The sequence below is a fragment of the Papaver somniferum genome, chromosome 1 (genome assembly GCF_003573695.1).
Source record: "Papaver somniferum cultivar HN1 chromosome 1, ASM357369v1, whole genome shotgun sequence".
Lineage (NCBI taxonomy): Eukaryota > Viridiplantae > Streptophyta > Magnoliopsida > Ranunculales > Papaveraceae > Papaver > Papaver somniferum.
The window spans coordinates 147,153,585-147,180,579 of NC_039358.1; the positions used below are offsets into that span (position 1 = coordinate 147,153,585).

The 26,995-nt window shown below is 35.9% G+C and overlaps 3 protein-coding genes and 2 long non-coding RNA genes across 10 annotated transcripts; 3 read left to right on the plus strand and 2 right to left on the minus strand.

The window, feature by feature from the left end:
- Positions 1 to 6,787: 6,787 nt before the first annotated feature.
- Positions 6,788 to 9,117, plus strand: LOC113303719 (clathrin coat assembly protein AP180-like). The gene is made up of 2 exons (XM_026552780.1): positions 6,788 to 7,009; positions 7,121 to 9,117. The coding sequence occupies exon 2, from the start codon at positions 7,143 to 7,145 to the stop codon at positions 9,018 to 9,020; it is 1,878 nt and encodes a 625-aa protein (XP_026408565.1). The 5' UTR covers positions 6,788 to 7,009; positions 7,121 to 7,142; the 3' UTR covers positions 9,021 to 9,117.
- A 1,903-nt stretch (positions 9,118 to 11,020) lies between these two features.
- LOC113303729 lies at positions 11,021 to 15,790 on the plus strand. The gene is made up of 13 exons (XM_026552792.1): positions 11,021 to 11,199; positions 11,287 to 11,909; positions 12,004 to 12,164; positions 12,741 to 12,801; positions 12,912 to 12,977; positions 13,150 to 13,235; positions 13,651 to 13,714; positions 14,054 to 14,266; positions 14,445 to 14,510; positions 14,594 to 14,673; positions 14,760 to 14,883; positions 15,038 to 15,099; positions 15,348 to 15,790. Exons 1-11 carry the CDS (start codon positions 11,058 to 11,060, stop codon positions 14,872 to 14,874), a joined length of 1,677 nt encoding a protein of 558 aa, XP_026408577.1. The 5' UTR covers positions 11,021 to 11,057; the 3' UTR covers positions 14,875 to 14,883; positions 15,038 to 15,099; positions 15,348 to 15,790.
- A 2,857-nt stretch (positions 15,791 to 18,647) lies between these two features.
- On the minus strand, positions 18,648 to 19,302 carry LOC113333308. Its single transcript, XR_003351906.1, has 3 exons — positions 19,232 to 19,302; positions 18,930 to 19,007; positions 18,648 to 18,710 (listed from the first exon to the last, which is right to left on the minus strand). It is a non-coding gene; the product is annotated as an uncharacterized LOC113333308 (long non-coding RNA).
- Positions 19,303 to 21,619: 2,317 nt separating this feature from the next.
- Positions 21,620 to 22,276, plus strand: LOC113351910 (probable E3 ubiquitin-protein ligase LUL4). Its single transcript, XM_026595818.1, has one exon. The coding sequence runs from the start codon at positions 21,620 to 21,622 to the stop codon at positions 22,274 to 22,276; it is 657 nt and encodes a 218-aa protein (XP_026451603.1).
- Positions 22,277 to 22,901: 625 nt separating this feature from the next.
- On the minus strand, positions 22,902 to 25,892 carry LOC113303735. Of its 6 annotated transcripts, none has more exons than XR_003337735.1 (6): positions 25,740 to 25,891; positions 25,423 to 25,612; positions 25,229 to 25,309; positions 24,834 to 25,016; positions 23,968 to 24,475; positions 22,902 to 23,786 (listed from the first exon to the last, which is right to left on the minus strand). It is a non-coding gene; the product is annotated as an uncharacterized LOC113303735 (long non-coding RNA). The 6 variants fall into 6 exon arrangements; XR_003337734.1 differs by having other exon boundaries at positions 25,423 to 25,654; positions 25,740 to 25,890; XR_003337736.1 differs by having other exon boundaries at positions 25,503 to 25,892.
- Between the last annotated feature and the right edge of the window lie 1,103 nt (positions 25,893 to 26,995).

Consider the following 26,995-nt stretch of genomic DNA (forward strand, 5'->3'; position numbering starts at 1 on the left):
TCCATAAGTTTTTCTTTTGTTGAGCATAAGACGATTGAGTTAATCATTATTTTATGGTGAACTTAGTTGTAGCTCCATAAGCTCCCTAATGTCGAGCATTTCCAAATAGATTAATCATAGATTCGTTTGTGGTTATTTTGGTTTTGTATTCCGATTAAATTAATCATGGGTTCTCTTGTGATTAGTTTAATTGAGAATTTTGGATATAGAAAATCATTTCTTTATGGTTTTTGGTGTCCAATAAAATCCTTCTTTTCTTGTAAAAGTAAGGTCGCTCTTGTTGTTCTCTTGGGAATGACATCATATGGGGGAGAGTTCTTAATTGAACTTGTGCTTAATTGAAAAATCTTTGTGGGGAGTGCGGCTGTGGAATATTATAGGGGTTATCTTGTATCTTTATAAACTCCTTGATGAATGTATTTAGCTTCGGCTTTATGATTGCATCTAAATAAGATTATATGTGTTTCTTTCTTTTGGTCATGAAATGTCTCTTTCGGAAATTTCATTAGGATCTCGTTCTTGTACCTTTGCCAATTTTATTGACAAAAAGGGGAGAATTAATATGTAGTTCACACTACAAATACATATGGTTTTCGGATCATTACGTAAGGGGGAGTGGTTTCCATGTGAGATGGAGTATTGACTAAGGGGGAGTGATACATATCACCATAGTATTGTTGTTGAAGTTGTGATACAATTGAACTTTGACGCTGTGTAATGATACTATGACACGGTATAACAATGATTGAGAACTCTTGTTTTCTCGTTGTTATAGCTACGGATTTTCAACAACGATGAACTTACAACCTTTGGGATCATTGGAGTACTTGGAAGTGACGAAGATTTCAAGTAATGTTGAAGATTACACATGTGGAATAGGATCTACAAAAGTTAATTTATTTATTTTTTGTATTTCATATGTATTGATAGTTTTTTCACTAAAATGGACAAAGGGGGAGATTGTTAGAGCATTGCTCGGTAAAACTCGCATGCGTTGCTATCTCAAGCATGTCTGTCAATGTTAGTGATCAAAACTATAAGTCTTGATTTCTAGTCTACTATAGATAAGGTCTCAGACTAGGATAGAAAGTGTAGTTGAGCTCAAGAACTCCATGACAATCATCATACAAGACGAAGGACTACTCAAGGAACCGGTGGATCTTCATCGACTAAAAGGTATATGGAGACTTGAACTTATCCATCAATCAAAAGTCTATTTATCTCCTATCTTGAGACAAAAGTCGTTTTGCTATATAGACTTAGATTATACACATTTGCTATTTCGAGCCGAGTTTATCTCGCCTATGTATTTCTCGAAATATGTGTTGGTAAGCTTTCACTTTAGCCAAGTTCATATTTACCTAGTGACGAAAGTCATTACAAGTTTCAATCACTTTGAAGATTGCTTACTTTGACGAAAAATAGTTTGTGAATAATAACTATAGAATATCAACGTCCTCTAATAATGTTTCAATAATTGAAATGAGAGTTTAGATTATATAACCGTTGGAGGATATAAGCATTGTTGTGGAAACACATATATGTATAAGTCCTTATTCCTTGAACTGAAGTTTGTGAACTTTGTAAATCAAGAGAACCGGAATGGTGGCGTGAGCCAAGTACGCGAACTCAGTCCGCAAACTGGCGGAAGTTCTCGACCCGAGAAATTCTGCTGGAGTTTGTGAACTCCGTCCGGGAACTTAAGTCCGCGAACCCAGTCCGCGAACTTGAGTATGTTATATCTAAAAACGATGTTTGTGAACTTATTCTTATATAAACTAAGGAATGCAAATTGCAAACCGTGGCTATATAGTTCATGAACCGATTCGAGTGAATCAAATCATTTTTGCTTCGATTGTGTCTTGTGTAGTTACATAAGATTTCCTTGAAGTTGAACAACTCTCTAACTAGTTCATTTGAGTCACTTGAACTAGTTATGGTGAAGAAGAATATGGTTGATATGAAAGTGATCATATGGCTAACCATTTGGTTGAACAACTCTCTAACTAGTTCATTTGAGTCATTTGAACTAGTTATAGTGAAGAAAAATATGGTAGATATGAAAGTGATCATATGGCTAACCATTTGGTTAACTATTGTTGAACCAACAAATGTTAATGTTTGGGAACGGCTACATAAACTCAAAATTGGATATTTCATTTGTGCGTAACAAGCTAAGTTTTCGATCCAACGGTTGAGAAATATTAGCTTGAATCTAATCAGGATTTCATCTAACGGTGAATATTGAATGCTTTGCTACCAAGGTAGCATTGATCGCAAACCTTGATTTGAAAGACTATATAAAGGAGAACTCTAGCAACTGGGAAACCTAATCCCCACACCTTACATGTGATACTAGTTGCATAGCTAGAGTCGATTATCCTTTAAGCTTTGGTTTCTTCTTATAAAACCAGGTTAACGACTTAAAGACTTCATTGGGATTGTGAAGCCAGACCGATACTACTTTTCTTGTAGTTGTGTGATCTGATCTTGCATCTTCTATCGTTACGAGTACAATTGTAATAATTGGCTCGAGATTTATATCTCCGATAGGTAAGATAGAAAAGTAATCACAAACACTTCGTCTCATTGTTTGTGATTCCACAGTATCTTTTTTCGCTGCGTCGATTAGGATTATTGTGAGGTGATTGATAATACTAGGCTGTTCTTCGGGAATATAAGTCTGGTTTATCAATTGGTTCCTGTTCACCTTGATTTATCAAAAAACGGAACAAAACTAGTAGGTATATTCGTGAGAGACGGATTTATCTATTACCATAGACTTTTCTGTGTGATACAGATTTGTTTATTAAAGTCTTCGACTTTGGGTCGTAGAAGCTCTTAGTTGTGGGTGAGATCAGCTAAGGGAATCAAGTACGTAGCATCCTGCTGGGATCAGAGACGTAGGAGCATAATTGTACCTTGGATCAGTGTGAGATTGATTAGGGTTCAACTACAGTCCAGACCGAAGTTAGTTTGGAGTAGGCTAGTGTCTGTAGCGGCTTAATACAGTGTATGTTCAATCTGGACTAGGTCCCGGGATTTTTCTGCATTTGCGGTTTCCTCGTTAATAAAATTCTGGTGTCTGTGTTATTTCTTTTCCGCATTATATTTTGTTATATAATTGAAATATCACAGGTTGTGCGTTGTTCAATCAATTAGAAAATCCGACCTTTAGGTTGTTGATTTAAATTGATTGATACTTGGATATTGGTCTTTGGTACCATCCAATTTATCTCTCTAGTATTTGATAAAGACTCGCAGATTTCTATTTGCTTGAGTATATATCAAATCGAGAGATTGAGATATAAACTCTTTGATATACTTTTTATCTAGATTGAGTCTGACTGTCTAGTTGATTCTCTAGAAAGTATATTGGAGTTTGTCCATACAAATTGCTAAGAGAAATATTGGGTGTGGTTGTTGTACCCCCACTTTTTCACATGTATTCTAAGGAAGTAAGTTCATAAACTTGTTTGTGAACCGAAAAGGAATTTTCCAGTTGTTATTGGTTTTGTTATTCGTTTTATATCTTATGAACAACCAATATGTGTGATTGAGCATAACCGCTCACCACTTGTTTGTGTTCTTGGTAGAACTATTCACAAAGGCCTGACTTATGTATTGGTGTGACTTTTATTAGTGAAACCGATCTTAAGTAATCACCTGAGATGGTATGACCGGGTTTGTGATTTTATGTCTGACCAAATATGGGAAAGGGGAATCGATCCTAGTAAGAGATGCAGTACATCACAAAGGGGAACCGATCCTTGTATGCGGTGCAGCAAGGTTTATAGCAGAAAGGGGAACCGATCCTATGAACAAGTGCAACACGTTTTTAGGCAAAGGGGAACCGATCCTACGGACATGTGCAACACATATAAGTTAGATACCATATATATGTGGGGAACCGATCCTAGTACCTAGTCAACTGAATTTTGGAAAGCTAGTGTGACTATGCACAATACTCACATGGAAGGTAGAACCGAATTTTTTTTGGTAGAACCGTTAAACCCATGATTGTGATTGGATGTTTGTTTGATCAATTGCATAGTTCTTGAAAGTCAGATGAACCAATTCTAAACTTGTTTGGAAGTGTGGTAAATCGGTTTCAAGGTTTTAAGTGTGAAAGAGAACTTACAAAGTAAGGATGTCGACATACTTTGAACACGTGCTATGAATGTTTATTTCTTTCACTGTTCAAAGTTATTCCTTAATAGCTAAGGGAAGAGAATCCCAAGATCGAAACATAGGTAAGTTAAGAATCTTTTAATTAAGGTTAATAATTTCATTTTGTAGGAAAATATAAGAATTAGTAATGTGCATTTACTAATTAGATTTTCCGAAAGATTTCGATCATTATTTTTGGACATCGCATTTCCAGAATTATCGAAACTGAATTTGTGCTTTAATGAATATCTTGAGAATATTTTCGGTTTTGGAAATTCCTTGGTGTCCAAACTTCCTTGTCTATAAATACTTGAAGTTTTTCTTTCTATCAAACTAATCCTTCGTAACAACAAACTTCCTCTTTTGTTGTTGTTACTGGTGTAGCCGCCTATTCGGAGAGGAGAGTAACCTAATTAGGCGAAATCTCTTACGGCCGCTCAGTTTAAAGTCTTCTTTGGAATTGAGAAGCTCTAGCGTGTACCGTTGGTGGGAAACTAGATAATTGCGGTTTATCTTTTGTTCTCATTGATTAAATTGACTAACGGTGGTTGAAATCTGATTGCACCTAGTTTGTTTATTCTTGAGAATCTTCTCTTATGATATAAGATTCACTCAAACTAGTTCAGAGTTTCGACAGGTATCTTTAGACTATTGTTAGTTCTAAAGATGATCTTGTGATAATCCATTGTTAACGGACTCCGTTCTGTGTGTGATTGATCACAAGAGATTCAAGTGATTGTGTGCATGTTTTTATTGAAGATTTAAGAAGATTTGAAGACAAAGAAGATATTGAAGATCTGACTTGGGTTTATAATATTTGGTGTGCAGAATACTTGTTTTAGAGGATCCAATTAATAATCGGTTTATCCTTGTGGTAGATTGGATTGATTAATTGAGTAGATCGGCATCAACACAATTATTTGGATTAAGAGTGTTGTTGGATTAATCTTAAACGATTACTTCGGTAATTGAACATAAGATAGATCTAAGGACCTGACGAAGGAGTTTATGTTAAGATAAATGGAAGAGCCTTTGTTTGACTCATATCACTTGGTTGAAGAGAGTTGATACCAAACAGATTTGTTGTTCCTTTACTGTTTGGAATACGAACCAAAGGAATTGTTTCAAGTACGTGACTTATTTATAAGTTGGAGGCGTGGGAATACAGACGGAACTAGGTGAACTATAGGTTTAGTTGCTTGGTCTCAACTATACGAAGTTAGGTGTAATTTTGTGTAGCGGCTTAATCCCGAGAGTATTCAATTCTGTACAAGGTCCCGGGGTTTTTATGCATTTGCGGTTTCCTCGTTAACAGAATCTTGCTGTGTCATTTACTTTATATTTCCGCATTATAATTGTTTTATTATAATTAAAGTAAATTACACAAACGTTAACTCCTATTTACTTGATAAGTGATACCTATTGTGTTTGGTTAAGTCCGAACCTTTTTATCAAGTAACATACTTCGTTGTTGTATTGTCTCGATCTCGTATCCATAGACGATCACACGAAGTGTGAACCGATTAGTTGTATTGTCTCGACTCAGTCCATAGACAATCACTTTCGGAGAAAGGACTTATAGGTAGGAAAAGTTTTAGCTTGAGGTATATTTGGGTACCCTCGCCTTTTCAATTGGTATCAGAGCAGGCAAACACGAAAAGATCTACTAATTAATCAAATATAATCGTAATCATTAACACTAATTATGTAAGGGTAATTATGCCATTATCAAAAAGGGTGGATAAGGGATGATATTGTTTTTTATTTAGTGACCCTACTTTGACACTATTTAGCATGCACCAAAAAATTCAGTATGCCTCAAAACAGGTTTCTTCGTTACTCGTGTAGAAATTATTTCAGATTCAAATAGTTCCCAAGCTTTTGGGACTATTTCGGCCTTTTGTTTTCCGTTTTATTTTTTTGTAAACATTTTGTAATCTTAGTTTTGTTTTAATGAATTTCTGACTCACTCGACAAAAACAAATCAACATGAGCGACAAATTTGACCGAAATTTGCAATGTTATTAATAGGGGTACCAAATTGCTTGGGATGTCCCAATTTTTTTCTAATATGTATTTTGTCTCATATACATATTGGTACACCCCAAATAATTTGGTACCCCATGTTAGCAATCTTGGAAATTTGCCGCATTTTGCTGAAGGAAAACGAATCAGTTTTCAAGGCCATGGATCATTACCATTATAAGTCTACCCCCATAGTTCAATTAATCTCGTCCTAGTAGTGATACAGAAAGGTCAAACTATGATCATGGGTTTCACGTAGGCTGATGATCTAATATAAGTCAAGCTTGCTAAATCAAAATCTCATCTGTATAATTAAGAATTTTAGGTTTACCTACTGTGAAGATTACAGTTTTGTCACTACGTATACACCATTAGGTTTAACATGTGTGGTATGACTCATGATAACTTTCATTTCTTAATTGGGTTGAAACCGAATGACTTTACAAATGGACAGACAACAAACTATAACCAATGACCTTGTCAAAATCTCATTCATCCATTCAATCTTTCTTCTTATTTCTCTCCAACCAAATTCTTGTCGTTCACAACCTCCCAGAATAACTAACTTCACATTTTTACAATTTCTTTCTAAATGCTCAGGCCGTTTCCGAAGCCTTCTCCTTCTCCATGAACACAACACCCACCAAACAAACCAAGAAACACAAGATGTCGAGAAAAACTAAAACTAATTTTTTTGTTTGATCATTTTCTCGATCAGAAAAAACCACAGACAGATTTTGTATAGTTTTATCACATTCTCGAAAGAGGACCAAGGACGCCAAAACAGAAGTTTTTTGAGCATATAAACGCATAGGTCCTGCATCCTTCTAAATTCCTTCCTCTGATTTATTTCTTGTTTGTATAGCGCGGTGGTGGAAATTCCATTTCTGTGTCTAACTTCAATACCCAATCTCATTATATTCAGCTTACAGGCATACGAGTCAACCATGCCGAGCAAGCTCAGGAAGGTAATAGGAGCGGTGAAGGACCAAACAAGCATTAGCCTTGCGAAAGCAACTAATTCGTCTAACGTTGATGTCGCTGTACTTAAAGCAACAACCCACGATGATGTTCCACTCGATGAACGTTATGTTAATGAAGTTCTTGTCCTTACATCTTCGAACAAAGTCATGGCCGCTGCTTGTGCACAAGCGATTGCTAGAAGAATAGGCCGAACACGTAACTGGATCGTTGCCCTTAAAACGCTTATGCTTGTTTTGCGAATTTTTCAAGATGGTGATCCTTATTTCCCTAGAGAAGTTCTTCATGCAATGAAAAGAGGTTCAAGAATTCTAAACCTTTCAAGTTTCCGTGACGATAAAAATTCAAGTCCTTGGGATTATACAGCATTTGTACGTACTTACTCTCTTTATCTCGATGAACGTCTGAATTGCTTCCTTCTTGGTAAACTACAAAGACGAGCGGTGGTGCGCGAAAGAGAGAATAATAAGAGAATTAACAGAGCTGCGACAAAAAAATTTAATGAGCATGTTAGAGACATGAAACCCGCAATGTTGATCGACAAGATATCTTACTGGCAAAGATTACTTGATCGAGCAATCGCGACTAGACCAACAGGTGCAGCCAAAAACAACACATTGGTTCAAGTTTCTCTCTACGCAGTGGTGACAGAAAGTTTTGATTTGTATAGAGATATATCAGATGGACTTGCACTTCTTCTTGATAGCTTCTTCCATTTGAAATACCAATCATGTTGCGATGCATTTAAAGCCTGCGTCAAAGCATCAAAACAATATGAAGAACTATGTTCGTTTTATACTTTATGTAAAAGTATTGGAGTCGGAAGAGTTTCAGAATACCCCAGCGTTCAAAAGATTGCGGATGAATTACTAGAGACATTACAGGAATTTTTGAAAGATCAATCTTCTTTTCCAAATGGTAACGGTACTAGGTCTTCACCCTTGCAACCTCCTCAATTTCTTGGTGAGCCTTCTAACAATGAAGAAACTGGGGCGAGTCCGGTTCAAAATGAAGCATCGGAAGGTCTGGATCAAGAACGAGATTCAGATATGGGATCAGAATTGCACACTACCCATCAACGAGCGTACTCGTCATTAGAGGATCTTTTAAGTGTAACAGATGCTGGAACTAGTCCATCCATCTCATTTCATGACCATGAACGAAACTCGGAACAATGGGAAAAACAAACTCAGGAAGAAGATTTGGGGAGTAATTGGAACATGGATGGATCAATTAGTCGGTCAATGTCAATGGAACAAAGAAACAGTTCGTCTGTAGATTTCGGTTTAGTATTTGACGATCAAACTCAAGTAGAAGCATCAGTGTCCGGATGTTCACCGGAGATGTCAAGAGATGGATGGGAGCTGGAGTTAGCTGAATGCGCTAGCAACATTTCTTCCACACCGCCATCGCAGAATGTTGCACCACGTACCGGGTTTGATTCATCTCTTTTAGATGAGTTGTATAATCCGGCTGCGGTACATCATCACCATCATCATCAACACAATAACTTGAGTTACAGCAACCCATTTCTAAGTTCGTCGACGAATGACTTGATTGGTTTTACAAACAACCCCAACAACCTCGAAGTGATGTCTACTCCAACCAGTCCCCTCGCCATGTGTAATTCAGTTTTTGATCCATTCTCATCGTTGGTCCCAACATTTCAAGCAAAACCAACATTTTCTGCTCAGAATCCGAACGACTCAGAAAATGATCCTTTCGCAACAACTACTCCTAGTAGCGCCATAGATCAAGCGACCATGAATCGGCAAAACTTGTTATTAGAACAGCAAATGTGGTTGCAGAACCAAAACAAGATTATAGCAAAGAATATAGCTTAAATATTTTTGCCATGAATAAACATAAATGTAAAGTAACACAATCTTGTAAACCACTATGTGATTAAAGAGCTTTCACTTTTGAATTTTGTTTTCCCAATCGACTTCTTTGTATATTTATGGCCTCTAAAAGTCAGATGTTTATACATAGAAATGAAGAATTTGAACCAATAATAGTGTTGGCCAAGACTAGAGAAAATGTGCAATTTTGGAATGATTTTTTAGGACCATGATTTTTTTTTTTGAGAGGACCGTGATTTTATTAGGCCACATTTCCTATAGTGATAAGGGTGTCCTAAAATGTTGAAATGACTAACCTATCCTTAACCTAATTTAATTTAAAATCAACCTAATAAACACCTATATATATAACCACCACCTCCTCCCACCACCACCACCACCTCCGATTATCACCACCACCAACCACCGATTACCACCACCACCTCCTCCCACCACCACCACCGCCGCCTATTTAAGAAATGTAACAACATCAATGCAATCACAATTAAGTTCGGTTACATAATAATTTTATCGAGTATAAAAGACGCAAGCCGCAACCTGATTCTGCCATGGGACCACTCCGGAGGTATTTTCCAACAAACCCTTCGCTTTAATTTGATTTTCATTGCTTCAATCGAATAGAAATCATCAAAATAGGGTTTTAATAAGAGTTACAGAGCCATGTTCGGTTAGATCGATTTTCCAAAAACCCTAATTTACTAACCGAACTTCTTGAAAATGAAGAACACGAAGAACAGTTCGGTTCTATTGGATTTAAATCTAAGTCACTGAACTCTCTGTTCGGTTGTTTCGCAAAAAAAATTAAAATTACAAAGTAACCGAACTCCACCCTTAGAACCGAAAAAAAACAAATCCAGTCTAACCGAACTGTGTCGTTGTGGCCACTATGTTAAGTTCCAAAATAACCGAACTTAGCCAATAGAGTACGGTTTGCTCGCAAAAAATTTTAAAACTACAAAGTAACCGAACTCAGCCAATAGACGCTGGAACTTCACATTTTTTTTGTTTGTTAAGTTCGGTAACTTCACAATTTTATCGCAGAAACCGAACTCAGAGTTCGGTTGGTTAGCTGTTAGGTTCAAGTTTGCGAAAGAACCGAACTTTGTAAACTTATATACTTTTATATTACGTAAAATTCGGTTAGATCAAAAGTTCATGCAGTTTGCGAACCAACCGAACTTTGTACACCAAAGTTCGGTTAGTTGAGAACAACCCAAACATAACGCTGTAACTCCTATAAATTATTAGAGAGTTCGGTAACCTGCGTGTTTGGAACAAGTAACCGAACTACACTTTCAGATGAGTTCGGTTACTTGTTCATCTCACGGGGCAACCAAACTACATCTTCAAATGAGTTCGGTTACTTGTTCTTCATATAAAGTAACCGAACTACAGCTTCAGATGAGTTCGGTTACTTGTTCTTCATATAAAGTAACCGACATGTTCAAAATCCAGTTCAAATCCGGATCATTTTGAATATTAACAAATATTCTAGGAGAGGATGGAAATGAAGAATCAGCTGAGTTTTCATCATTTGAATACTCAAACTTAGTGAATTGGAAAAAAATTTATTTTCCATGTTTTTCTCCTTCATCTTCTCTAACTCTACTCTCTCAATAATTCTACTCAACTAATAATAAACCCATTTTTTAATTTAATCTCACTAATTGTTTTTAACTAAATGATTCACTAATCATAACCTAAAATTAATTAAGAAGATATATTAGGTACTAAATAAATAACTAGATATGGGGTGACCTAAAATTACTTTTATTGCCTTTATCCAAAATAAAATCATGGTCCCCAAAAAAATCATGATCCCAAAAAAATAGTTCCAATTTTGTGCTTGCGCTTGTACTTGCGCCAACAAGACTAGAGAAATGGTCCACGACTTGTACCCATACCGGTCATCCCATGGACCCAAATTTTTGCCCTAAAATACACAAACGGATCTCAGAACATCAATAGTGAAACAAAAGGGTTTTACATCAATTTGAGCAAAACAGAAAGAAGACTGAAATGGGGAAGAAACCATGGAAGATAATACCCAGACCATTACTAGAATCAGTTCTCAATAATCATGCTCAGCATCATAAGGTTCCTCAACCTCTCATCCTTCATGGACCTAGAGGCGTTGGGAAATCAACTCTCATACTCAATCGTAAACCCTCTCTCTTTCTTTCTATTCGAATCTCATAAACCCTCACTCTCTCTCTCTGTGCTAATCTATCTCTGTTTCTGTTTGCAGGACTATTGGAAGATTGGAACAAAGGTCCTCATTTTACAGGTTATGTTGATTTTAGTAACTATAAAGAAAATTTCAAACCATGGGCATCTCATTCAACTACTCTTTCGACAAAACCCACACTCAATTCACTTCGATTTCAGCTCGAACAATGTCTTGAACAAATGATTGGTGATGGAGTTCGTCTGGGGGTGATTGGTTCTCACCAGGTTTTCACTACACTCAATAAATCACATGGTCTTAATACTGCTCTTCGTCGTATTCTTCAATCTAATACTTCTGGTAACTCTTTTGATCGTAAAATTTCCACATCTGTGTTATGGGATAGAGCTGTTTTTGCAATGTCTTCAAAAACTAAAGTTGATGAGATTGATGAGGTTATAAAGGGTAAAAATGATAAGGGGAAAATTGTTAAACTCAAAGATAAGGCGTATCTGAGAGAAGCTATGTTGTCATTAAAATTAGCTAAAGAAGTTATTGATGTTCAACAAAGTTGGAGAGCTAGTGCTATTGCTGAGTTGAATAGAAATGGTGGGTTTTCCAGAACTTTGGCTAATTCATCTACTGACTGGCCTTGTTTGTTGTTAGAGTTGTTATCTGCTGCCGCTGAGGTTGATCACTTCCAGGTATGATTTTTTATTGGTAGCTTCATTTGGGTGTTTATTGTTTGTCATTTTATTGATTAAGTTGCTTAAACGCGGGGTTTGCTTTGTTGAGCAGCCAAAGCTGGTAATAGACAATATCGAGGTTCTTAAGGATGGAGTATTAATTGATGACTCGACAGTTTCTGCATCAATGTATCACGATAGTTTCTTATGGAGATTAATATCATTGTGTGTGAATGAAAGGTGTTTGCCTGTTATACTAATAACTTCAGATAGGTATGTCATGTCGCTTTTCAGGTTTACTTTGTGCTGTTGGTATTTCTGTTTTTCAGTAATTCTCTTACACCTATTGTCTTCATAAGTAGTTCTAGTATGGTGCTAAAATCGTTTGTTACTTCCATGATGTTACCCTTGTTCGCAAAGTAGTGATCAACTAGTTACACCTTTGAGATATGGGTCTGAAATCGTTCAAGTAAAAATATATGATTAAAGTTATGGTAGACAGAACTTTGTTACGATGAACCCATTGTTGCACATCTTATTATTGTGCCATTCGCTCTTAATCTATAGTGTTTGATCTTCCAACATTCATATGTAGCCAAAAGCATGCTAATCAAGATCAGCTTATGAGTTTAGTTAGTTAGTGATCAAAGTCGATAGTTTCATGGAACTTGCTGAAATCAGACTTCTCCTTATTCTGTGATAAAAGTTGGATGATCAAATGCTGTGTGACAAGCACATTCATTACTTACTAGAAAGACCACTCAAACCTCTAGCAAAGCTGGGCCTGTTAGATTTCATTAACTTTCTAGTCCAGTATAAGTGAATGTACTACTTTCTGATTTTTCACAGCTATTACTCTTATCGGGCTTATATGGATTTTGGGTTTCCAGATTTATTTATTTCCCGTGAGGTAAACTTGGTTATCCATTTCGAATATGTCCTGTCCTTTTAAGGGATTTGTAATTACCGCTTTTGGAGACTTAATACACATCTAACCTTTGTGATATATACAATTTAAAGACCTTCGGATGGACTCTTCAAGAAGCTAAAATGCATACTGTGACTGAGTACTTTACTGAATCTGAGGTGAGCGATATTACAAGATACGCTTTTTTATCCAGTTCATTTATTCGAGACCAATATCATTCCAATTATTTTATATGGTCTTTGGGTAGATATATTGTACAACTTTTATTATGAATCTTTTATGACTAAAGCTCTAAGAAAAGTTTTAACACCATATTTGTTGAAGTTGTAGTGGAAGCTGATCAGCGAGGTGCTTGGCCCGAACCCTCGACAACTGTCTGAACTCTACGCGCTGAAGCAAAACAGCAATTACCAAAAGTAAGTTATAATTCCTTATCTATTAGATGCCATATTTTGTCATACGCTATAATCGTGCAAGACTCTTCATCGCATATTACTTTGTTAGCATACTAAGTAGTGATCTTCAATCCATTCTTAAGCCCATATCTTTTCCGTCAGAGTCAGAGCTTGTTGTTATCCCTAAAGCTCAAATTTCACGTAGTGAAAATTTTACCTTTTCTAGTGGACAACATCATTTTCTGAAGACTGTAATTGCAGTTTTTACCCAACTCTTCTGATAGCCAGGAAACGCGTCTACCCCTTTGAACATGTATTAGAAAATGTATTTCAGTGTTTGTTTTGAAATATAAAGAAGCTCTTGTTTATTTGTCAAGTTGTCATACAATTCACCTTGTTACTTGTTAATAAATTTTTTATCTTCCTTTCCTTGTAGGATCACGGAAAATAGCAGTAATACCTTTGAGGACATCTTAGAGGCGTACTTAGCATATATACAAGTAAGTTACCAGTGCTGATTGGAAAGTTCTCATTTTTATTTTTTGAAGTATGTGTGTTTTATGATCAGCAGACACGAGAAAAACTAAAAGGAATAAATTTTGCTTTTCCAGATGGTCAATTGAACTTATTAAACTAATGTTCTTATGGAAAACCAAAAAAGAAAAAAAATAATGTTCTTATGAAATTCCATTTCTAATATTGGAATATTCTCCAACTTTAACACAGATGATAGAAATGTGTTTGCTTCAATATTAGACATCTCTTATCACTTGATATCAATTTGTACAGTAGTTGTCAATCATGGCAGCTCTATATGCTTATTTGTTAAATCTGGTTAGGTGACAGTGGTAAACCCAGCAATGGAATCAGTCTTGTCTATTTTGCAAAAATTTGCTGTTGATGCACAAAATGGAAGAATTTCAAAAGATCGGCTGCGATTTGGTGCTCCTTGGAGGCATCCACCACGTATTGATGACCCTGCTATATGTTTGGAGTGGGCAAAGCTTCAAGTACTTGATTTCCTACAATCACTAGTCAAAAGTGAATTTGGGGTAGGTGTCGACTCTAGTTTCCATTTCTCCCAACATTTGTTGCAAATGCGTACCACCTACCCGCATTGTTTGATCTATGGTCTTGCAAAACATACATTATGTATTCTGAAATTATATTTTTCCCATTAGAGCTATTTGCACCTATCTAACCTTACCAGTTATTTACTCTTTTGTGTAGTATAATTATCTTGCTGATTGTAGTCTTGAGATTATGGATGATCCCTGTGCAAACGCAATGGTGGAGGTATTATCTCTTTAAGTATGTTATAAGCATTTGAAACTCAATTATATGATTACTTACCATTTCCTTTTATCATCCTTTTCTAGGTTGGTTTACTATATGCGCAGAGAGATCCATCCTTTGTACGGCCTGTATCTGGAGCAATCCAGAGGTGTCTTGCTAGATGGTGAGCAGTTTACAAATCGTGATAGCTTCAAACTTGCATGAGTTATTCCTCCAAGTATGCTTACCTTCTCTATTGTTGGACTACAGGCTTGTCCAAGAACAGATGCAGATGAGCTTCCAGCAGTCGCTTAGGTACTGGTGGCAGCGAGCTTTTCGTGGGCGTAGCTATCGTCACCTGATGAAAGAAGTAGGCTATAAATAGAATGTTTAGGTATGTATCATCTTTACATTGCTAATCTGTTCATTGTGGTTAATTTTGTATTAGCTCAAGTCGTATGCATATCCAACACCTAGTGAAAATAGAATGCCTAAATTCAAACTTGGTTAATAACCTCAAAATTGCTGATAACAATTGTACCTTCAAGGTTGGCGCTGGCTGAGAACATTCCTGTTATACTATCACGTTTTGCTCCACATGGTCACTCATGTAAGTAGCTTTTTATTTTAAAGTCATGCTTGACTGTTTTTGGTAATTTCGTTACTTATTCTCCCATTTGAAACCTACGTCCATGTCTCAAGATTCTTAGAAGCACTCAATATTCTACATATATTTAAATCTTATTTTCGTCCTGGGTATAGTTGTTTTTGGTTATTCTTTTCTCCTCTGCCCTAGAAACTTTACAGCCATATCAAAAGGGCATTTCTTTATTTACAAATATTCATGTTTTTCTTCAGTGCACTAGGAAAACAGGGCTGGTGTGGTGGGATCAGGCTAAAAAAAAAACTTTCACAGAGATGTACAACACGATGAGATGAATTTTGACCCTTAGATCATCTGTTTAATGCGTTTATATTTATCCGTTATTCAAATTCTTCGCTTCCTCCTACTTACAGATTTGATCATCATTGACGGTTTACAAAAAAAAAAACTCCCAGGGAATTTTGTGTTTCCACCTCTGTATATTGCAAGGGCAAAGGGCCCTTTACAAACTTCATGTTATGAAAGGAAAAGATAATAACAGAAGCCATCATTATTTTGCGATTGTACGCCAACATTCTTACTATTTTCCATTTTACTGAGACACTTTAGCTATATTTGTGTAAATACCGGGAAGCTCTGTATTTCTTCAGTCTTGAACAGACAGTTATTAGTTGTTCCCATTCATTTTGCTAGTACTGTTTATAATCTACTGTTCTGCACTCATTCATTTGAAGTACTGGAATATAAAGTACAAGGCCGAAGGGGGACCATGACACTTTGTGAAAACAAGATTGCAGAATATATTGAATGTTTGGTACTGCCTTGCCTTAAAATTTGTACCATTTTCTTCTTTGGGCCATGTGAGAATTGGGGTAGAGCAGAACTGAGATAGTGCTGACTGCACTTTTCCATTGTATGGTCTATTGTAGATATTATCGTGTAAGATAAATTTGCTGGGCTGTGTGGTATCGATTGATGACAGAGTGACCGCCTCAAATATAGAAGAGAACTACTCTCGAGTTAGTTTATAAGATTGAGCTGTTCTGACCATGATTCCGATATACAGTGCCAAGCAGCGACCTAATGCCATTGCCAAACTAAAACATAGACACGAGATCAACAAGTCTAACCGAACTCTACATTATGGATGTCTATTTACTATAACTGTTCACATTTTACTAGCAAAAATGGAACATGTTACTGTATCTACCCCTCTTTTTTGTACCCCTTGTATTTTACTCGAGCGAAACCGAATTGTATAAAATGGATGCCTCTGTCCCAACTATTCGTTTGTACCCAGTGTCAAATAATTGACTGCCAGCATTTTTTCTAGAAGGAAAGAGGAATTCGCTAAGAGCTAAGCAGTTAGTGTAAAATGGGACACGAACAGGAGATTGTATAGTCGTGGAGGGTCCATTCTCTCTATTGGATCCAAGATCTTATATGAGTCGGGCCGAAGTGCAAAAGTGTTGAATCATTGGTTCCTATCCGTTAGAATGATTTTTTAGGGATCATGGTTTTTTCCGAGAGGACCATAGTTTTATTAGGTCACCTTTCCTATAGTGATAAGGGGTGTTCTAAAACGTTGAAATGACTAACCTACCCTTAACCTAATTTAATTTAAAACCAACCTAATAACCACCTATATATATATAACCACCACCTCCTCCCACCACCATCGCCCATCACCTCTGATTACCACCACCACCACCTCCGATTATCACCACCACCACCACCGATTACCACCACCACCACCTCCGATTATCACCACCACCAACCACCGATTACCACCACCACCGCCACCGCCTATTTAAGAAATGTAACAACATCAATGCAATCACAATTAAGTTCGGTTACATAATAATTTTATCGAGTATAAAAGACACAAGCCGCAACTTGATTCTGCCATGGGACCACTCCGGAGGTATTTTCCAACGAACCCTTCACTTTAATTTGATTTTGATTGCTTCAATCAAATAGAAATCATCAAAATAGGGTTTTAATAGGAGTTACAGAGCCATGTTCGGTTAGGACGATTTTCCAAAAAACCCTAGTTTACTAACCGAACTTCTTGAAAATGAAGAACACGAAGAACAATTCGGTTCTATTGGATTTAAAACTAAGTCACCGAACTCTCTGTTCGGTTGTTTCGCAAAAAAATTTAAAACTACAAAGTAACCGAACTCCACCCTTAGAACCGAAAAAAAAGCAAATCCAGTCTAACCGAACTGTGTTGTTGTGGCTACTATGTTGAGTTCCAAAATAATCGAACTTAGCCAATAGAGTTCGGTTTGTTTGCAAAAACTTTTAAAACTACAAAGTAACTGAACTTAGCCAATAGACGCTGGAACTTCACATTTTTGTTTGTTTGTTAAGTTCCGTAACTTCACAATTTTATCGCAGAAACCAAACTCAGAGTTCGGTTGGTTAGCTGTTAGGTTCATGTTTGCGAAAGAACCGAACTTTGTAAACTTATATACTCTTATATTACGTAAATTTCGGTTAGATCAAAAGTGCATGCACTTTGTGAACCAACCGAACTTTGTACACCAAAGTTCGGTTAGTTGAGAACCAACCGAACATAACAATGTAACTCCTAGAAATTATATTATTTGAGAGTTCGGTAACCTGCGTGTTTGGAACAAGTAACCGAACTACACTTTCAGATGAGTTCGGTTACTTGTTCATCTCAGGGGGGAAACCGAACTACAGCTTCAGATGAGTTCGGTTACTTGTTCTTCATATAAAGTAACCGAACTGCTCAAAATCCAGTTCAAATCCGGATCATTTTGAAGATTAACAAATATTCTAGGAGAGGATGGAGATGAAGAATCAGATGAGTTTTCATCATTTGAATACTCAAACTTAGTGAATTGGAAAAAAAAATTATTTTCCATGTTTTTCTCCTTCATCTTCTCTAACTTTACTCTCTCAATAATTCTACTCAACTAATAATAAATCCATCTTTTAATTTAATCTCACTAATTGTTTTTAACTAAATCATTCACTAATCATAACCTAAAATTAATTAAGAGGATAAATTAGGTATTAAATAAATAACTAGATATGGGATGACCTAAAATTACTTCTAATGCCTTTACCCAAAATAAAGCCATGGTCCCAATAAAACCATGGTCCAAAAAAAAATCGTTCATCCGTTAAACAAGTAAAACTGAATCATTACGCCCCAGTGCCCACCACTAAGCAAATCATTTTTTTTGTACACTCTACTTACGCCTTTCATGCGTGCTAGAAGATGATCAATATTCAATAGGAAAATTTGTTGATTGGTCCAAATCCCATATAGTTATTTATAGTAAGGTCCAACCAGAATTTTTTTTTATTCGGAGATCCAAAATTAATAAAAAAATAGAAATGACCATAATACCCCCTACTACCAAACGTGTGTGTCTACACTGCTTACAAATTTGAGTACATATCTGGCACACTGCTCACAAATTCGATTAAATATATGCTAACAAATTTGAGTACATATATGCCGCACTGCTTACAAATCTGAGTACATATCTGTCGCACTGCTTACAAATTCGAGTATATATCCGCTGCTTACAATTCGAGTACATATCTGCTGCACCGCTTCCAGGTAAAGTACATATCTGTTAGAATCAATTATAAATAAATTAGCACATATTTCAGTATTGCGCATACGTACTCATGGATCAAACAAAAAAAAGTGACAAAACTCTGAATAAAACAGAATCAAAAGAAGTTTCTATCAGTACGCCTTATACGTACTGCGTATTCATGAAATAAAAATCAACTGCCTGTAAAAAAGAATTGATGAATCCTCCAAATGTCAGAGTTCAGTGCCGTACCTCAAGCCAAACTGATGTAGTTTCACTTCCTGTGAACAGGTATTGACCTAGAAAGATGGTGTCTCCTTTCTTTACTGCCTGCACAGAATCATATAGCTTAGGATAACATAGTCACACAGGTATCGCAAAGACAACAATTGGAAGGTTCAAGGGAACATCTACACTGTCATCCTTCTTCCTAATCATTGTTTTCCAATTTTACGATATACATCAACAGAACGCAAACATATTCGAATTATGTGACAACAATTTCCAAGCGCAAACTGAAATTACACTATGATTTAACTAAAATTTCAGCACACCTTTGCTAATCCATCATAATTGATTGGCAATACATCTGAAGTTGCTTCTTTATCTTGATCCGGAGTCAAAAAAACCGATGATTCAGCCTTCAGTGCAATCGATTTTTCACTTTTATTAAGAACTTGCAATTCAGGGCCTATTGTATCTAGCATAACCTGAAACAAGTGAACAACAAGATATGCACATTTATTATCAATTTTCACTCTATAATCCATAATAGCAATTCCAAAAAAACGATTCAAAAACTGCAACAACAACGAAGATCATGACAATTCCTTAAACAATCCAATTCAAATCAAAAAAACTTACAACACAGAGCTTCTTAGTACTCTTAACAAGTATGATTTTGAGAAAATAAAGAAAGAAAATAACTAGAAAACCAAATTGAGAGTTCAAATAAGCTAAAACCATCAAAATCTAACCAAAAAATCGAATAATTACGATCAAGATTCATAAAAACAGTACGTCATATACGTACTGATGTTTAATACACAAGCAAAAACTGGAACCAAACATATAGAAGCATAGTAAACACAGAAAAATCAGTACGTCATATACGTACTGATGGTTAATACATAAAACTAAACTGAAACCAAACCAAAAGCCAACAAAATGAAACTAAAATTCTAGATCTACAAACGAAACAAACGTAAAACATGATTTTATAACTAGATCTGGACTATTTTCATCAAAAACCTTCAGTACATCATATATGTACTGATGATTAATACACAAAAGCAAACTAAAAACAAACCAAAGACCAACAAAACCGAGTTAAAACATCAGATCTAATAATGAAATGAACATAAAACATCACTATCTATCTAGATCTAAAGTATTTTTACCAAAATTGAAGTAAAAAATTAACGAATCAAGCATGAAGATCATAAACACAAAAAAACTGAATTTAATTCCTCTTTCCGGAACCTTAAAATCTGAATTTTGAATTCTTTTTCCCATGAAATCAAGAGATTTGGATCTCAGATTAAGATAGAATCAATAAAAAAACTTAAAATAAAGATCAGTATAGGTAAATCGACTTACGAAATACCTCAGAATCAAAACAAATATTTCAGTATTACATATACGTACTCATGGATCGAACCCAAAAATCAATTAAAAAACGCTGATAGAATCCAAAAACAATGAAAAAACTTTGAATATAACCGAATCAACATCAGATCTAATACCTAAACATTAGATTTTGCTATAAACATAAAAATTTCTCTAATCCGAGAAGAAAAAAAACCTAAATTAAAATTAGCTTTTGAAGAAGAAAGGAAAAATGAAAACCTAAACTATACCAACAGTAAGGAAGTGAACCTACCGATTAATCTTATTTTGAATTCACGAATTGATCAACACCTCAGAAGATCTTCATAGCCGGAGCTTTTCACCGAACCACAAATGAGAAAATGAAGAAGAAGAATAGATCGAGAAATGAAGAAGAAATGGATTTGGTTACTGCTTTATATACTTAAGGGTGTTTTTGGTATTTAAAAATACGTCCTCATATGTTCCACACGTGTGCAGGACCTGGGCTTAAAAAATTTGGTCCATTTTCGTGTTTTCTTTTAATTATGGACCTCTGATTAGTGGGTTTTAATGGGTGGACCTGCCACTAACTAAGAACACTATAATGGTACCTATTGGTAATTCCTACTATTCAATATAAGCCCCACCATGAAGCAAAGTTGGGTGTAACTATAAGATTCCTGACGCCCATCGATGATGTTGATACTACTAGACAGATGTAATCACCAAAAATGGCGCCAAATGACCGGCTTGCAAGACCTTTGACTTCGTCAATGCCGGCCTTTATCAGAAAACAAATGATTCAATGTTTCTTGTCTTATAGTATCAAAATTATTGAACAAACGGGAAAGAGTAGTATGCAGCTATCCTGTCAATCAAAGGTTCGAACATGAAAGTTTTATATTAATAAACTGTATCCTTGTTTATGTAATCGCAAATATATATAAATTCATAAATATAGTTTCTGCCTTTCTTGGGTAGATTTCTGTTAACAAACGATAGAGATACAACTTTATTTATTTGTTTATCTTTTTTGTTTTACAGAGTTTTACAGAACTTTTTTTCCTTTCATTGACGACAGAGGTTGAGGAAGGGGAGAGAAGATCAGAAGAGCGGTTTTCGATTCTCGAAATCGAAAACCCTCTTCAATCCATTTCTGTATTCTCTGCAAGAACTTTAATGGTTTCTTTCTCCTCTTCTTGATTCTCTTGTCTGAATTTGTCTTAGTTTTTTGTTTAAAAGCTAGTAATATTCATTCAAGTCTTTTCTGTCCTTGAGGAGAGAAAAGGAGGCCGCTAGACTCTCCTCCTTTTCTTTGTTTTGTTTGTTGGTTTGCAGGTATTTGCAAGAAAATGAACGATTCACAAAGCGGAGGAGGAAGATGGAAATTTCTAAAAGGAAAGCTTGGATTAAAATCGATGACATGCTGTAGTGGTGGAATATGGGGTTTAGGAGCAGCATCATCAAACATGAGAGTCAGAGAAGAGGAAGAAGATGATTTAGAAATGCAATTAACGGAACATGTAATTGATGTGGGTCCTACTAATGGTACAAGTACAACCACCGGTGGTAGAGATTGTGTTCCTCGTTCAGCATCTGGTATCAATTTGGCCATGGCATTAGCAGCCGAAAGACATTATAGAGCAGCACAAGAATCTGAAGTGGGTCCTACTAGTAGTAGTAGTAGAAGTACATCAAATAATGCTATAACAACTGGTACACCGATGAGAGTATCACTAATGAGATTGCTTGAAGAAGGGGATGGTATAGATTTTGATGAGGATGATGACTTTGATGATGAAGATGAAGAAACGGAGAAAGGGAATGATAAAAAAGGAGGATTGGGCAGTGATGTTATGTGTTGCGTGTGTATGAGAAGGAAAAAAGGTGCGGCTTTTATACCATGTGGCCATACATTTTGTCGTGTTTGTTCCAGAGAGCTCTGGTTAAATCGAGGTTCTTGTCCACTTTGTAACCGTTCGATTCTTGAGATTCTTGATATCTTCTAAACTAAAACAACTTCCCTTTTCTCGTAGAGATTTGCGCTTCTTTTTCTTGAACTCTAAATTAGCCAGGGGCATAGGAATGTGTATGTAGTCTTTAAGTTTTGAACTTGTAATCACGTTTCTCTATTTTATCATTTAAATTGTTATTCTGTTGTTTATAACTCATTGGTGGATGAAGAATGATTCACTCTCAGATGTATCTAGTCTCTACCCAAGCTTCCATAATTGAAACTAGGAAGTAACCAGTGATAAGCACCAGGTGGTTTACCTTCTTGCTTTGCTGGTGTGTTTTAATATGTTATTTTTATCTTATTCAATGAGACAGTAGACTGGCAGAAGAAAATTAAAAACTAAAAAGAGTGAAACAGCTAGCAAATGAAAAAACTTGAATGGAGCTGCGAGTTATAGAGTTTGGCTCAAGGGTTCCTTGGTGACAAAGCAAGATGCAATACTTGAAGCACTGGAAAGGTAGAAGCAAGATGTACTCGTGAGAAATCAGAGATCCAGGAATATGAAGAGCTTGAGTATAAATACTGCATCCACTCGTAAATTATTTATTTTTTGTAATTTGTGATTGTGTAGTCCGATTAGTATAGCATCACTCGCTGTTTGACCAATATGATAAGAGTTTTTTTTTTTTTTTTTGCTTTTATTTCATTTCAAATCTCACAAATCCATTTATAACATTCCCACTTTTTTTTTAAAACAAAGAAGTCCAATAGACTAGTGGTAACCATACATGACTGATCAGTAACATATATCATCACAAATTGCAAAGTTAAAATGGCTGAAGTTATTGTATGTAATGAGTTTTCAAACTTGCCTCCTTAGACTACCCACCAGTAAGATTTTCAATGAAAGAACGAAATCAAAACCTGGAGAGAATCTTCATTTCTTTGAGATATTCAAGTACTAAGTAAGTACCAAACCCAATTAGCATTTGTGTTCTCAGACAAGGAGTACAATGCAGTAATCTCAGGTACCTCCCATGGCTAGCTCCTGCACTTCACCACTTCAAGAAGTACTCATTAAACTAAAGGTTCCAAGTATCACTGCTATGTTTCAGATTGTAACACTATCATCTTGTCTTTGCTTGACCATAACTTCGTAAATATTTTCTCAAGTATTCCCAAACCTTCCCAGCATCATCCGTTTCAAGAGATTTTTCAATTTTATCATCAGTTTTTACAGTTCTTGTAGCTGCCCTTAAGTTACATTGAGCGCATTAACTGTCAGAACTGAATCCCAATCTTCTTTTGTGTTAGTCGTTGCAGTTCTGGAGCTTCCATGAGAACACCACTCTCTTTGGGAAGTAAAGTCCGATGATGTCCACAGATATCAGGTTTTACTACAATACTGGAAGCTTTTGAATTTCTAATCTGTTGAAAGAAAATGACCAGTGCAGCTACTCGTAATGAATGGCATTCATTTTGCACAGCAACATAGAGCTTCTTGCAGTTCATCAGCCCATAAATATATTTGTCTTTCACTCTTGCTTAACGCAGGGGTGCTCCTGTAGAATTGGTTTGGCAATGAGTTATCAATTGTTACGGGGTTATAAGCTGTCATACAAATACTAAGACTGAAAGAATAACGTAAAGATCTAAATTTTTGTTATCAATCTATTGATACAAATCAATGATGACCGAGAATGCATAAGATTTGATGAAATAAGATAGCAAGTTGGAACTTACTTTGAGATATTTGTCGATGATGGAAAGATATGAGATGCAGGGATAAATTGTCCCTGGAAACCCTTGAGGCAATATATGTATAATGCACCCAAATATGTCTTTTCTGATCCCAAAAAGAAAATAGAACGCCAACCTACAGTCAAAGTCATACTTCATAAGAGCTGTGAAAATTCTTGTTTGTGGAGTTCCCCAAACTGATCCTTAAATCACAGAGAATGCTAAGAACAACTCCTCTTGGGAATGGAGGATCCACAGACAAAATATCATCTTCGACATTCAAATCCTTCCTCAACTTATATGTTTTGCAAAATGATTAATGATATCGACCCAATCGTGAGAATCTCTCAGTTGCAACTTTTGAAGCATCATAGATAACACGCACGGATCTGAAGTTCAGGGTAGGAATCCATGAAAGTATCCAGGGTCTGCAAGGGGCATGCTTGTGGAAAGACTTGGATTATGCAATCCATTTGATAATACCTGCAAACTCATGTTTACAATTGGTAACCTGTAAAATTGAATGGTAAGTCTCAGTTCAGATGTGATTACGTAATAGGCTTATCGAGGCAAGATTTTGATCGATAATTCATTAAAATATATTAATAACATAGTCTCAACAGCGATAGCAACACTCAAGTTGTTAGTTTAGAAGTATCCCTCTATTTTGAATTTAAAAGACAAAAGATATCTCTTTTCTACACTTAATCTTTTTCTTCTTCAAGATAATTTCTGATCTTGCGAAATTAAAAGCTTTGAATTTCTAGTGTGGATTACCTAGAAGAGCGAGCACTAAATGAACTGCATATGCTACAGAGGAAATAATTTAGCAATGCTACTCTACAGATCTGTAGACCATCCCAACTTACCATGATCTAATTTTTCATTTATCGCATAACTTCATCTTATCCTGATTTGCAGGTCTATGCAGCTGTAGGTTAGAACAACCAATCATCATGTGAGTTCTCGTTCTATATTTGATAACGGCGTAATATTTGAATCCCACCCACGCAACAACTTGTGTTATGCTAACACTATTAATCTGTGTTCCGCTAAAAACAGTAGACTTGGTTAGGTAAAAGAGTCAAATTGATAATTTCTAAGCTGTTTCTGAAATGTGAATAAACCTAAGATCTAAAATGAGAGAAAAATACTTAATAAAATGCATAACCTTATTTAAGTAGTAACTAATAAACATATTCTCATGCTGGTTTCATTAGATGTCAATGAATGATGAACTCATAATTGACTCAATAACTCTCACCTTCATGATGCACGGGTTTTTGCTTCTCGTCTAACCAAAACTCTTTAGGGTTACAACATAGTAACCAATATCGCAGAAGACCTAAAGAAATGAGGGATACAATCAACTACGAAATAAAAGCTTCAGGTGAATGATATTTATTGAATTTCATTTTCCAATTTAAAACAAAAGAATTGATAAAAAAAAATTCTTACATAAAAAAATTCAAAACTTCTACAAAATTTGTGTAAATTTTAAATTTTCACACAAAATCCACGAAGAGTATGAGCCAAACCAAAAGATCTGAGAAATTTATCCATATCAGTCCCGACGAATTGATTAGCATTCATAACAGGAATACTACAATGTTCAATACAATTGGTAATCTCCTCAACCTTTCTTCTCCTATTAAAGCAATCATAACTCATAAGCACTCTCCAAGTACGCCTGCAGTAAATTATCAAATTCAAACAGAAAAAAAAAATTGCCCAGAGAGAGAAAAACCCCAAATTAAAAAAAAAAAGACGCATACCTGAAGAGTGTCCACAACTGAAGAGTTGATTTTTTGAAGCAGTTTTAACATCATCCATCTTTCTGAAGTTCCGGAGAGATACGGAGCAGTTGTGGATGGTCGATGAACGAATAGAAGTGGGTGGTGTACCCGACCAATAGTGTTTTTTTTTCTGGCTTTACATAATTACTGGATTTGTGCCCGTTCTACTGGGCATATATTTTATTTTAGCTTGGTGTGGGCTCCGGGGCAAAATATGGGAAAATAAAAAGAATGATTTTTTGGGACCATGGTTTTTTTGGGAGACCATGGTTTTATTAGGTCACCTTCCCTATAGTGATAAGGGGTGTCCTAAAACGTTGAAATGACTAACCTATCCTTAACCTAATTTAATTTAAAACCAACCTAATAATCACCTATATATATAACCACCACCTCCTCCCACCACCACCGCCGATTACCACCACCACCGCCCACCACCGCCGATTAACACCACCACCACCTCCGATTATCACCACCACCAACCACCTATTACAACCACCACCTCCTCCCACCACCACCACCACCGCCTATTTAAGAAATGAAACAACATCAATGCAATCACAATTAAGTTCTGTTACATGATAATTTTATCGAGTATAAAAGACGCCAGCCGCAGCTTGATTCTGCCATGGGACCACTCCGGAGGTATTTTCCAACAAACCCTTCACTTTAATTTGATTTTGATTGCTTCAATCGAATAGAAATCATCAAAATAGGGTTTTAGTAGGAGTTACAGACCCATGTTCGGTTAGGCCGATTTTCCAAAAAACCCTAGTTTACTAATCGAACTTCTTGAAAATGAAGAACACGAAGAACAGTTCGGTTCTATTGGATTTAAAACTAAGTCACCGAACTCTCTGTTCGGTTGTTTCGCAAAAAAATTTAAAACTACAAAGTAACTGAACTCCACCCTTAGAACCGAAAAAAAAAAACAAATCCAGTCTAACCGAACTGTGTTGTTGTGACCACTATCTTGAGTTCCAAAATAACCGAACTTAGCTAATAGAGTTCGGTTTTTTCGCAAAAAATTTTAAAACTACAAAGTAACCGAACTTAGCCAATAGAGTTCGGTTGATTCCCAAAAAATACTTTTAACCGAACTCCTTGTATTAAACAACAGAAGTCCATAAGTTCGGTTCCTTCGCAAAATAAGGATATCACCGAACTTTAGTTTACGAAAATAATGAGAAGTCTACAAGTTCGGTCCGTTCGCAAAAATGTTAAGTTTTCTTTGT

Coding starts and splice junctions, on each gene's coding strand:
- LOC113303719 (XM_026552780.1), top strand. CDS start 7,143: ATGCCGAGCAAGCTCAGGAAGGTAATAGGAGCGGTGAAGGACCAAACA.
- LOC113303729 (XM_026552792.1), top strand. CDS start 11,058: ATGGGGAAGAAACCATGGAAGATAATACCCAGACCATTACTAGAATCA. Junction 11,910..12,003: donor CTGAGGTTGATCACTTCCAG/GTATGATTTTTT, acceptor TTTGTTGAGCAG/CCAAAGCTGGTAATAGACAA. Junction 13,715..14,053: donor CGTACTTAGCATATATACAA/GTAAGTTACCAG, acceptor AAATCTGGTTAG/GTGACAGTGGTAAACCCAGC.
- LOC113351910 (XM_026595818.1), top strand. CDS start 21,620: ATGAACGATTCACAAAGCGGAGGAGGAAGATGGAAATTTCTAAAAGGA.